Source organism: Bombyx mori, chromosome 9, assembly GCF_030269925.1.
Source record: "Bombyx mori chromosome 9, ASM3026992v2".
In the NCBI taxonomy this organism is placed as follows: domain Eukaryota; kingdom Metazoa; phylum Arthropoda; class Insecta; order Lepidoptera; family Bombycidae; genus Bombyx; species Bombyx mori.
Window position 1 is genome coordinate 5,578,341 of NC_085115.1, and position 12,554 is coordinate 5,590,894.

Genomic DNA, 12,554 nt, shown 5'->3' on the forward strand with positions numbered 1-12,554 from the left:
CTGTTAATTAGACTAGTAACAGGTTGAAGGTATTTTAAACTGCTTGCTACATGACGCTATTGGCGCCAGGACTAAAAGTCAAATTAGATTTAGTTAAAAAAAGTGACTAATAATTGGTACATCGAAAAGAAGCTTTTTTTACTAATTTATTTCGAAATCACTAACAAAACCACATAATAATTTACATAAAAAACGACTGCCTATATTATTGTACATTTAATAATAATTTTATCTTTAGTTCTGTGTACTGCTACGACTTATCAACGCTACGGCCTACGCTGACGTAGAGCGTAAATATGAACCTAATTTATGTGTCTACATTACAAAGCATTTAGCGTTCGACAGATCTCACACGAAAAACTGCCACATCACAAAGTTGCTATTTGATGCTTGCGTGATGTCATGTGACGTGATAAGCGTGATTGATGACGTCACACGCGTCACGACGACATAATATGTCCGCGGGGGTGGCACATTAGCCTACTTGTTGAGCGTCGCAGAATTATGGGAATACTTCAGTGTTATATTTGGGAGCGTTTTGACAGTTTATCAATACGTGTGCGTTTTACCGATAGGTTCAGTTTTTTTGTTCGCCGAGTTTGAGTCGATTTTGACTCGACGAGTATCGAAGCAACATAAAAATTACTATATTCTTGCGATTATCATTAATGCTTCGTAATCGTAAAATTTTCAATTTTACCATATAAAATAAAATCCAATATTGATGGTAAGTACAAAAATTCATTAAATCCCAAACTATTAGACCTGAAATTAGTAGTAAAATATTTTAATTTTAATATTTAAGAAATATCTTGTTTTGTCAATTTGTAACCTAAAAAAACGTCATTTCGTGTTAGGTATACTATTTTATATGCACAAATATATTGAAGTAAAATATTGCCATAACTTGAAACGAACCTTTTTACAATTGTTTTTCAATATTTACAGTATGAGCAATTTACATTTAGTTTCCATATGAAAGCAGCCTTTTGTAAAGTTTCCAAACTAGCTAGTGCTCTACTATCTGTGTGTGCGTGCGTGTGTTTTGTTCACTAAGAAGCACTTCTTTCCTTCAAATTTCTGAATCGCATGAAAAAAGGCATAGCGAGAAAACTAGACCGTAATAAAATGAAGACGAATAAATAGCATTGTATGTTAAAAATTTGCTAACTATATCGATTTCTTCAATCTACGATCTGATACATTGTATTTTTCCACTTCATTTGTGAATATATTTCTATCATTTATAATACGAACCAAAATAGATATGGTCACTTTTCTACGAAGCGAATATTTCTGAGACTCTAAACATTACTTGGAAGGATGGTAAACAAAAACAGAAAGCACGTTTGAAAAAAAACGATTCAAATTATATTTTATTTTAATGCCATTATGTTTACGGCTTTAACGAGTCGAATTAACTGATTATCAGAATGATGAAATTGTTTTTAAACTCGAATTCGAATAATAAATTCTAATGTAATTATTTATTACACTAATTTTGCATTGCGGTCCCACATTTTATTCCTCCTCCTCCTCCTCGCGTCGTCGCGCGTCGGTCGTGACTCCCCCGCTGCATCAGTTTCTCCCGTACGATTTCCCTCCATCTGCTGCGATCCTTAGCTTCATGAAGGGCATTGTGGAAATTGATGTTTAGAGAAGATCGTATTTGGTCCGACCATCTCGTGGGACTGCGACCTCTAGGACGTTTGCCTGCGACATCTACCTTTCCTGTCACCATCAGCTGTTCAAGATTGTGACCCTCTTTACGAGCAATATGTCCGAAGAATTCCAGCACCCTACGAAGCCATATAGTGGAAAGTCTGGTTTTGATATGAAGCTCTCTCAGAATAGACACGTTAGTGCGAAAGGCGGTCCATTTTATTCCTAAATTGATTAAATAAAAATTAAATAAAACTTTAAATAGGAGCTCAGCTTTTATTATAATCACATTGTTTTAAGTAAAATGTTGCTTCATTGCCACGTAAAGCGGGACGCTATAAATTTTGCGAGATCTCAAATAAACATCAAATTTGATTATTACCTTTTAACACATTTCTTTCATCAGAATAGATGTATTCATTTGTTTATCTATGATTCCCAGTAAACTAAATCAATTGATAATGGACTGGAGAATAAAGCGTTTGGAATTTTCCAGAGAGTAAAAAAAAATCGGTGATTTGAGCTCAGGCACTAATGCTTTATCGTAATAGTTTTTGCTGACATAGACATCATTATTCACAAACACATTAATTTTTTTGTAGGCAAGATGAATTATAAACATGTTGTAAGGAGGCTTTTAGGAGGCATACCCGGCAGTGAACGTCTTTAGGTTGGAAGCTAGAAGATAGACATATAGATAAGAAATTAATAAAACACACAACAATTTGGTAGGAAGATGTAATGTAAGCTTGCACTGATAGGATGGTGACCACTACTTTGCTTAATTCTGCCGCTATGCAAAACAATCGAAAATTGGCAAAAGTGGCAATCGTTCTGAAGTCCACCAGTTCCGGTAATAGCCATTTCATTCCAAAAAAGCCTTGATCATCTGACATTATGTTAGAGAAATATAAAGACATTTTTTTTTTTTAAACGTCTTTGATCATCTGATAAAAGGAGTATATTATATTACGACTAACCTTTATGGTAAGCTGCCGACGTCGCCTAATGGAATACCAATTTAGTCATGAAAAAAAAAACAGCGACAAGTTATAACATACGCGCGTATGTGTGTCGCGAGCATGTACATTACACAAAATCACTTTCACAGTCGCTCCGATTGTTACGAAGCAGGGAACTTGTTTTCTTTATACGCTTTATTTCACTACACGTACGTGGAAATATTTACAAAAGGCCCTAAGGAATAAACGAAATTCAATTTATATTTACCTTTTAGTTTTGTATACAAATATTGGAACGTCATAACACGTATTTTAACATAAGAAGAGCATTTGGCAAGGCATATACAGGCAAGACCTGGGAACGGTTAAAAGTTTATTGCGTTTACGTACCTACGTACCGCATAATGACAGAATATTATCGTTTATCAAAATATTCGCGAGCGGTAATTCGTTTTGCCGTGTAAACGAATTTCAGAATTGTTTTTGAAGATCCCTAGAATCTAGAAACTCTAATATCGTTGCGTAGATTTTTTTTTCATCATAAACATTAATAAACGTTCATATTACAATGCAATTAAATAAATAATAATAAATAAATATTTACTAACAATCACACCACGTTAACTGGTCCCGTGTTAAGTTCGTAAAGAACTTGTGTTACAGGTACCAGATAACGGAAATAAATGTAAGATTTTTATTATACACATACCTATATTTAATATACATCCATAACCCTGGAAAAGACATTTATATTTATCATAAAAATATCTCCCTTCGCGGGATTCGAACCCGCAACCCCCTTGTGTAGTGACCATGTCACTTACCACTACACCAGACGGCCGTTGAGTACACATTTCAATTTATTATCAATGACAGCTACACAAGGCAGAATCTTTTACTTTAAGCTGCTAGTTACTCTATACAGCTATGATCCAAATGTTGTTCGGAAATCGTATGTATTAACTTGAAAATGATGTTAATGATAATTTAATTAGTAAGGTTCCTTGAAAATCTCTATCTAACTTTTAAATGATTGGGAGAACTACATAATATCTTAGTTGAAGGTAACGGGAGATCCCGAGAGGTCTGATGTGCTTCTAACATGGGGTTAGTGGGAAACGAAAATATCCAAAATCATCTATACTTATTAAAGCTGCTCTTAGCGCTACTCAGGGTTTTGACACTGTTGGCAAATCCCACTCCTCCTGGCTGAGCCTTTGCTCGCCCACCTGTTCTGGTGAAACTGGAAAGGCCTCCGGGTCACCAGTAATCCTTCAATTCTAAAAAAAAGGGTTTTGACACTCCTAGTGTTACTAAAATGCTATACCTACTGGTTAAATTTTCAAGAACGATTTTTAATAATTGAAAGGTATTTACAAAAAGACATTAACAATCTCTGCTGTTAATGTGAATTGAAATCGGTTGAAATAAGTTGTTAGAACCGATATCGCTCGAGAAACGTTCACTGCTGAATGTATAAACACGGGCCTCCCTCGAAGCTCAATTAATCCAATGCTGCATACATCCAGGAGATTCTAGCCATGTTCACCGTCAGTCTTCATTATATCTTTATTTTATTTTATAACTTAGATGTGTGGACGAGCTCACAGCCCACCTGGTGTTAAGTGGTTACTGGAGCCCATTGACATCTACAACGTAAATGCGCCACCCACCTTGAGATATAAGTTCTAAGATCTCAGTATAGTTACAACGGCTGTCCTACCCTTCAAACCGAAACGCATCACTGCTTCACGGCAGAAACAGGCAGGGCGGTGGTACCTACCCGCGCGGACTCACAAGTGGTCCTACCACCAATAATTACGCAAATTATAATTTTGCGGGTTTGATTTTTATTACACGATGCGATTTGTTAAGTACGTATTTCATTAGAAAAATTGGTACCCGCCTGAGATTCGAACACCGGTGCATGGCTCAACACGAATGCACCGGACGTCTTATCCATTAGGCCACGACGACCGTCAGTCTTCATTATAAATTAATATTATAGGAAATAAAACGTAACTTGTATTGTTGTTTGTTTCAGCCATGTCTCGGAGTTTCGTGTTTGCCCTCGCACTGTTCGGAATGGTGGCAGTTTTACCTTTGCCCGCAGCAAATGCTCAGGCGTTATCGAACTACGATGGTATGTACGAATTAATTATTATATTAATTAATTAATTAATTATTATATTATATTAACTAATACTTTTATTAATTTAATATTTAAAATTAACACATTTTTGTATGAGTATTCTTAACACGATATTAGTTTTATGAAATTAAACATTTTGTAGATACAACACTAAGAACAGCTAGTATTTTTATTGAATGTGTTGAAAGAAATTTTATTTATTAAAAATAAGTGTTTCGTCATTTCATTATTTTGTTTATTACTAAAAATTTTACAGCTGCTAACATATTCACATATTTTAATAACATCGGCAATGGAAAATTAATTATAAAACATCGTACTGAAAATAATTAATAATATAATAATTATAATTACACTTGAAATTATGACTTTGTCGAACTGTACAAGTAAGTCTAATAACAATATAATTCCTGTGTCAACACATTGAACGGCTTGTAAAATCTGTGACTCACGTAAGAGGCACGTACTGCTTAATCTATTCGACAACAGTTAAGCTACATTTTATGGAAAATTTACAGTAGGAGAAGTCAATATTCAACTTTATTGCTTTAAAACAAACAATTTCAGAGTATTAATCCCTTTCAATGTTTTCACTGTAATAAATCAGATCTGAAAATGTGGTAACGAAATTCACCTAGAACCATTATGAGTGGTAAGCCACAGATATCGATGGGTTCAGAACACGTTTGTGGTTATAACGACCAAACACTAACACTAAGTGTATGAATTACACTAATAATTGATAATACAACTTGTGGTCACGTCCACATTTTGTGGATGCGAATGTAATCGAAAGATAATAATAGAATGACACTTTTGCTACTTGTTTAGAAATGCTGTGAAACAAAATGAGGTGTGGTCCTATTATTTATTGTTCAATGAGCAGTCACTTTTCTCATCAAACAGGAATCCCTTGAGAGGCCCTGTTCGATAGTTGCCCTTCAAGTTCGTCTGAAAGTGTCCAGAAGGTTTCCTCGCTGACAACATTAACTTTATAACAAGGGTGGGCTAAATTGAAATTGGGCTAAATTCAGCTAAATTGAATTTAGCTGAATGTTTGCGCATTCAGCTAAATTCAATTTAGTTTCTAAAGTTTTAAACATTTTCTTTCTCAGTCGTTTCGCTGTTTCAGAGCGATCGTGGTCCTCTTTCTATTTTTAGGGGCTGAAGTCGTTTGCCTTACTTCGTTTCTTTGCTTCTTATTGCCGTCAATCGTGAACTTGGTCTCCCAAAGCAGACCTGATCTATATAGTCCATCGAACTGCTGACAGCTCACAGAACCTTGTTCCATCCATCTTATTCTATATCACGAGTCGTTCTAAGGAAACGTTTGTTTTGCCATAAAACGTGATTGAAGAACTTTAATAAAAAAAAATTGGATTACTGTTGTGACAGACACTCTCTGATATTGAGTTCTTCGACTATAAAGACATTGGCGCAAATTTATCTCCTATTTGAAGCTTTCTTCTATAGCGTTGCATTTCAAGGGCGTATCTTTTTATGTATTGGGGCTCACCACGTAGCCTTAATTTTGCTGAAAATATTATCATCACGAGCCTTTTCTTTTATACCAAAAATGATTCACACTTGAAAATTGCATACTAAGATTACGTATAGTATTTTAGTCAGTTTTTCCGAGTCATAGACTTAAATAAAATTACTTTTACGGTTTAATCTATTTCTTTTTTATTTCCGTTATATTATTTCGAACATATTACGGTTTTCGTGGTCACGTACGACTATAAAAGAAGTTTTAATTACGGTTACATAATATATCTTTGTGCCCAAAAAATCGTAATGTATGAAATAATGTAAATAATAATGTATGAAAAAGAATGTCTGCATAAAATCGTGGGTAGTATAATAAATGACAAACTACAACAATCCCAATTTAAAGTTGACTCGACAACAATCTTCGAATTTGAGGCGACAGCGCAAATGCAGAAATTATTGCTCCAATGTTTCCGGTCGAGGTGGGTACAGGGTCAACTTGCAAACTTTGAACTTAGTTAAATCTTAGATCCACGTTAATTCCTAGACAGATTCCGATCATAGTTACGAGAGAGTATAAATGTACACTAATTTGTTACTCTTCTTACTCAACAAACAATAGTCAATTAAAAGGGGGCTTTAATCTGTCAATTCTCTTAATATAGCGAATAATAAGTCGGGCAGTTTAATCTAGGTTTGTACCAATTACATCACGATACAGAGTTAAATAGCTTCATGTAATAAAACAATGATAAGTTGGTTTTGTTTTTTTAATATATTTTTTGAGTGGTAATAAACATGTCGTGCGGTTTTATTTAGGTTCTCTCTGCGTAGGATTGCCAAAACTTTTACGATATTAAAATAATAATATCACAATAGCAAGGCACATAATATATCAACTAGGCATTGTGCTCTAAATGATTTATTCAAGACAAGAAATGGTCGTTTTAATTTCAACCTTATGATTTGAAGCTAAGACAACATTCACGTGCTTCACAAAACCTATCCTCACGATTACAATATTTTATAACCTAACACAAAGAAGAATCTTTTTTAATACTTGCTCGCTTTGTATTACAAGGGAACGTTTTCATAACGTACGTAATGATCGCATCGTAAGAATATATTGAATGTTTTTTTTCTATTCGCATTTTGTCTTAAGTATTCTAAGAAGATTATTCCTTGTGCAATAGAATAGTGTTTCAATTTATCAAATGGACGGTATAGTTAAATTTTCATGGTAAAAAAACCTTCAAGATCTTTGTAATTACGCAATAACAGTAATAAGAGGAAAAATTCTGCACATGTGAGCTATTTTATATAAAAGAAATTGTACATATATTTCTATATTTAACAGTCTCTTGTGTGTACGAAATTAGCGTGAATAGGTACTTTAGTCCGATCCATTTGTTTAGAAGTAAGGTAAGTTTTACGAAAACCGGAAACTAAAGCCACGACGGACGTAAATTTTCCATCCAATTACGATGGTATGTTGACCCACGGTTCTTGGAGAAAGGAAATTAAATAAGTTATTTACTTACTGTCCATTAAGATTCAAACAAAGAAAAATTTGGCTAAAGTTCATTCCCAATAGTGTGTATGATTTATATTCAGAAGTTATACTGCTACTTCTAATCCATGGTACACTCATCCTACCTTCCTACCTAAAGGTCCCGTTATTCATAACTTGAGTTGACCGGGCTTAGAATTGAAGTCGTTGTGGCCTAACGGATAAGACGTCCGGTGCATTCGTGTTGAAGCGATGCACCGGTGTTCGAATCCCGCAGGCGGGTACCAATTTTTCTAATGAAATACATACTCAACAAATGTTCACGATTGACTTCCACGGTGAAGGAATAACATCGTGCAATGAAAATCAAACCCGCAAAATTATAATTTGCGTAATCACTGGTGGTAGGACCTCTTGGGAGTCCGCACGGGTAGGTACCACCACCCCGCCTATTTCCGCCGTGAAGCAGTAATGCGTTTCGGTTCGAAGGGTGCGGTAGCCGTTGTAACTATACCTGAGATCTTAGAACTTATATCTCGAGGTGGGTGGCGCATTTACGTTGTAGATATCTATGGGCTCCAGTAACCACTTAACACCAGGTGGGCTGTGAGCTCGTCCATCCACCTAAGCAATAAAAAAAAATGTGCTTTGAGAAAGTACGCCTATCAATTTTCATCACCAATAACTGAATTGATTCGAACTTTGCAACTGCTCATATTTTCATATTTATATCGTATTTGGACTTTTCCACACTACCGACCTACTCCATTAGAAATATTTACGTTATAACCCCAAATAAAAAATATTACTTACAGTAAATTAATAGTGAAAATATCAATTAATCGTTACCGGTAATGTAATGTAACAATAGCGAATTTACTTCTGAATCTCGCAGTTTCCAGTTCTCGTGTTCGCTCTGAGAACGCAAAAATGTTTTTACTACGCAAAGTTCTATCGTAATAAAACTTGGGCAATCCTGTTATTCTCGCATTACATGATTAATAAGGAAAGTTAGTTGCTGAGTACCTGTAGCGACTTGTAACGATTTATTTTCTATTAATAATATAATAATTAGTAACTCAAACATTTACAAATTTATATAATGTTTTTGCCATAACACAACTATTGTCAATCCAATTTTTGTGCATACACTATACTAGCGGATGTATGTATATAATGAATGTATGTACGTACATATGTATGTATTTGTATGAAGGTTCATGAACACATGTGTGTAAGATTGCATGTGCATATGTTTAGAATATTAGTTAGTCTATCATTATTAGCGTTAGTATGGCATTTACACAGAATTTTTTTCAGTACCTAATTATTTTTTTATCGTATTTGCCGATTTGCTCCTTACTTGTTAACACACATATAAATTGTAAAACATTACAATTTAATATTATCGTAAATTCACTTGGCAGTCTTTACTAAATTTCTGTTATTTATTTTATTTTGTTTTACAATAAGAATTATCTCACTTTTAGTCTAGTACCATTTACATTTTTGGCTTTAAATTATTCAGATGATGAGTTCACTAACAAAATAAAATGCATATAAAATGATATGCATACTTCAGTGCTCTCTATGCATTGAGCTTTTATTATTTTAAAACAAGTTTATTTATTTCTTAATAAAATTTATAAATGTTCATTACACTTTTTTACTATTATTAAATTAACATATTTTTTCAGATCACTCGCGGCATAAGTGAATATTGATTTGTGTGTTCAATAATTTCGTGGTCTGCTATCTAATTTCAGAATCTTTGTTAAATGTTACTTATACTTTCATAATCGAAATGTATTTATATTATGTCTTTTACTTACTGGTGGTAGGACCTTACTAGTGGAAGGACCTCTTGAGAGTCCGCACGGGTAGGTACCACCACCCTGCCTATTTCAGCTGTGAAGCAGTAATGCGTTTCGGTTTGAAGGGTGGGACAGCCTTTGTAACCATACTGAGACCTTAGAACTCGTATCTCAAGGTGGGTGGCGGCATGTACGTTGTAGATGTCTATCGGCTCCGGTAACCACTTAACACCAGGTGGGCTGTGAGCTCGTCGAACTATCTATGCAATAAATAAAAAATATATATGGTTTTTTCGGTAGTCACAGATGAACAACCGTACCGTGTTGAATATGGAACATTTAAGTCTGAATTCTTTAGTAATTTTTAACTAAATTCTCTTTTTGGAATGAAGTTCCTTACGGGACGATGCGGAGGGGTACCCTAACCGGGAAAAAACGTCCGTAACGTAAGATTTTTATTAGTAATGCACACAGTGTACTACTTAACTTTGTAATAACGTACAAAAAATTACATATTTTTTTATCATTCATTGACCACGATCTCAGAGCGTTCGTTTGCGCAACACACTAACTCTTATGCAAACAACCGTGAATGAAGTGTACCACAATAAGTTCGCACGTTACCGAACGACCGTGGGTCGTTGCGAAACCTCCAGTTTTATTTTCTTTATAACTCGAATAGAACTTAAAATTAATATTTTTATAATAAGGAACTTCGTTCCTATCTGGTGTCCCACGACATCACACATCTTTTTTATTTACCGTTCGCTGTCCTAGCGTCACCTGCAACATTCGAGAGCCGGAATAACTGGGATGCACTGGGAGGGCTCTATGCTCTTCTGGCCCAGCACGACGCGCTCGGCGGACACGCGCTGGCCCGCAAGTCTGTTCGATCGCCATCCCGACGCCTGCGTTTCGGCCGCCGATCAGATCCCGACATGCCACCTCAAGCTCCTGTGAGTTCATAAAAAATACATTTATAAGATCCTCGCTATGTACGTTACGTGTACATTAAGATTGTTTTACTAGCTCAACGGTAGATTTAATGGTAGGCAGCGGCTTGGATTTGCCCCTGGCAATGCTGAAGTCCATGGGCGACAGTAACCAATCATCATCAGGCGGACCGTATACACGTCTGCCTACAGGGGCAATACAAAATATAATATAAAATAAATAAAAAAAGCTCAATTGTTCTGGTTTTAGATATTAGCATTAAGATGTCAGATACTAGTTACGTATGTGTACATGCTTAGTATACGATACATAGAAATCAGCAAATTCTCGGGAGAGACAATTTAAATTTGCTTCAATTTGACAATCGTAATAATTTGAATATATCAACGCACCGAGAAGGTTACATAGAATAATATTCAGATACAACATAATAGAATTATAACTCGGAGAGCCAAATTCCGCTATAAATTTGAATGATAAATTCCAGTACTACACGAGCACGGAAATATTAAGTTGTTAAGAGAGATCACGCACCGATATCGTTCTAAATATTAAAGATATAACAGTAAAATGAAAGCTGCTTCTTACGTCAACGAATATTGTTCTGAATATTCGAATATGTAATACTGTCTCACGGTGAGTAGTGTTACTTATGCTATGAGGTTTCAGGAGTCAGAGTGAAATAAGAAGATTTGAAATTAAAACACGAAGTGGTAGGGGTCTTGCGAGCACTGATAAGTACCACTACCCTCTTTATTTTTGTCATAGAGCAGTAATGTGTTTCGGTTTGAAGGTTGAGGCAGCTGTTATACTATAACCCCGAGACTTAGAACTGATATGTCAAGGAGGGTGGCGGCATTTAGGTTGTTGTTGTCTACGGGCTTTGGTGACCACTAAGCAAGGGGTCTAAGATCGTACATCGATCTAAGCAATAAAAAATAATTGTAATGATAATGATAATGAATGATAATTTTTCTTTCCTTCCCTTTCTGTCTATCTTATCATCGCATTCTCTGTCACTGGATCAGAGTTCATATTAACTATCGGTAGCATGCGCCCATTAATGGTTTAAATTCAGTGATTTATCACACACTATATATATATATGGCTTTAAAATGAATTGTCCTCCACTGCACTATCACACGAGATTTCAATAAAGTCTTAAGCCAGACCCAGCCGCATAGCTATAGATCTGGCATTGTTCATCTCCACGAGCGTCTATCAAAACAGACTGCCAGTTTTATTTACAACCAGAGAGAGAGAGAGAGAGTGGAAAACAAAAAAAATCATTGCTTACTCTACTTGTTTTGGGTACACGTAACATCTTTTTATATTTTTTCGAAATACCAAAATGTAGTATTTAAATTTTCAAGACTTAATTACGTAACATACAGCCAAGATGGCGCCTACTGTAAATAAAGTCATCTCTAATTATAATTGACAATAAGATTTGAATAGGATTCTGAAAATTTTACCGTTCTACCCATTAAAACATTTGTGATGGTACTTGGTACTTACTCAAAATTTATCAGTAAGAACTATACATATTATTATAATTTTTAAGATTAAAAATCCGACGTCAAGAAAACAAAGGCAAAAATCTTAGCTTGAGGTCGTTCAATGTATAACGTATTATTTTATTTTGAAATTAGAGTTTAATTCGTTGAGCTACCATAGCGCCGTAGCATCTGGAATATTTCCAAGAGCTCTGAGTACATACATGACCCGAATTACTTTTTATAAGTTAAACAAAACTGCCAACTTTCGATCTACACCTATAGTTTTGCTTTTCAGATACACTGCTGATTTCTTGTTTTAATTTGAAAGAAATTTGAAAATGTATAAGCGAACAGCCTAACAACGCAGTGTAAAAGGAGTACCGATCCGAAAAACGTAGTTCTCTCGATCATTATATAAATCAATTTTGTTAACTTTCAACACCCTTTCATCCCTAATTTTATGAAGCCCGCCTTATCCCTTGCTCCATTAGTAGGGCTTCGTGGCCATGA

At 35.1% G+C, this 12,554-nt stretch overlaps 1 protein-coding gene across 5 annotated transcripts in view; it reads left to right on the forward strand.

Annotated features, from left to right (window-relative positions):
- The window catches only part of sNPF (short neuropeptide F), an 82,303-nt gene that overhangs the window by 60,774 nt on the left and 8,975 nt on the right, over window positions 1–12,554 (forward strand). For 4 of the 5 annotated variants that reach the window (XM_062669940.1, XM_038012686.2, XM_062669941.1 and 1 more), the window contains 2 exon segments: window positions 4,669–4,767; window positions 10,369–10,547. In XM_062669940.1, the coding sequence (XP_062525924.1) occupies window positions 4,671–4,767; window positions 10,369–10,547 (276 nt within the window). In that variant the 5' untranslated portion in view covers window positions 4,669–4,670. 5 annotated transcript variants of the gene reach the window in all.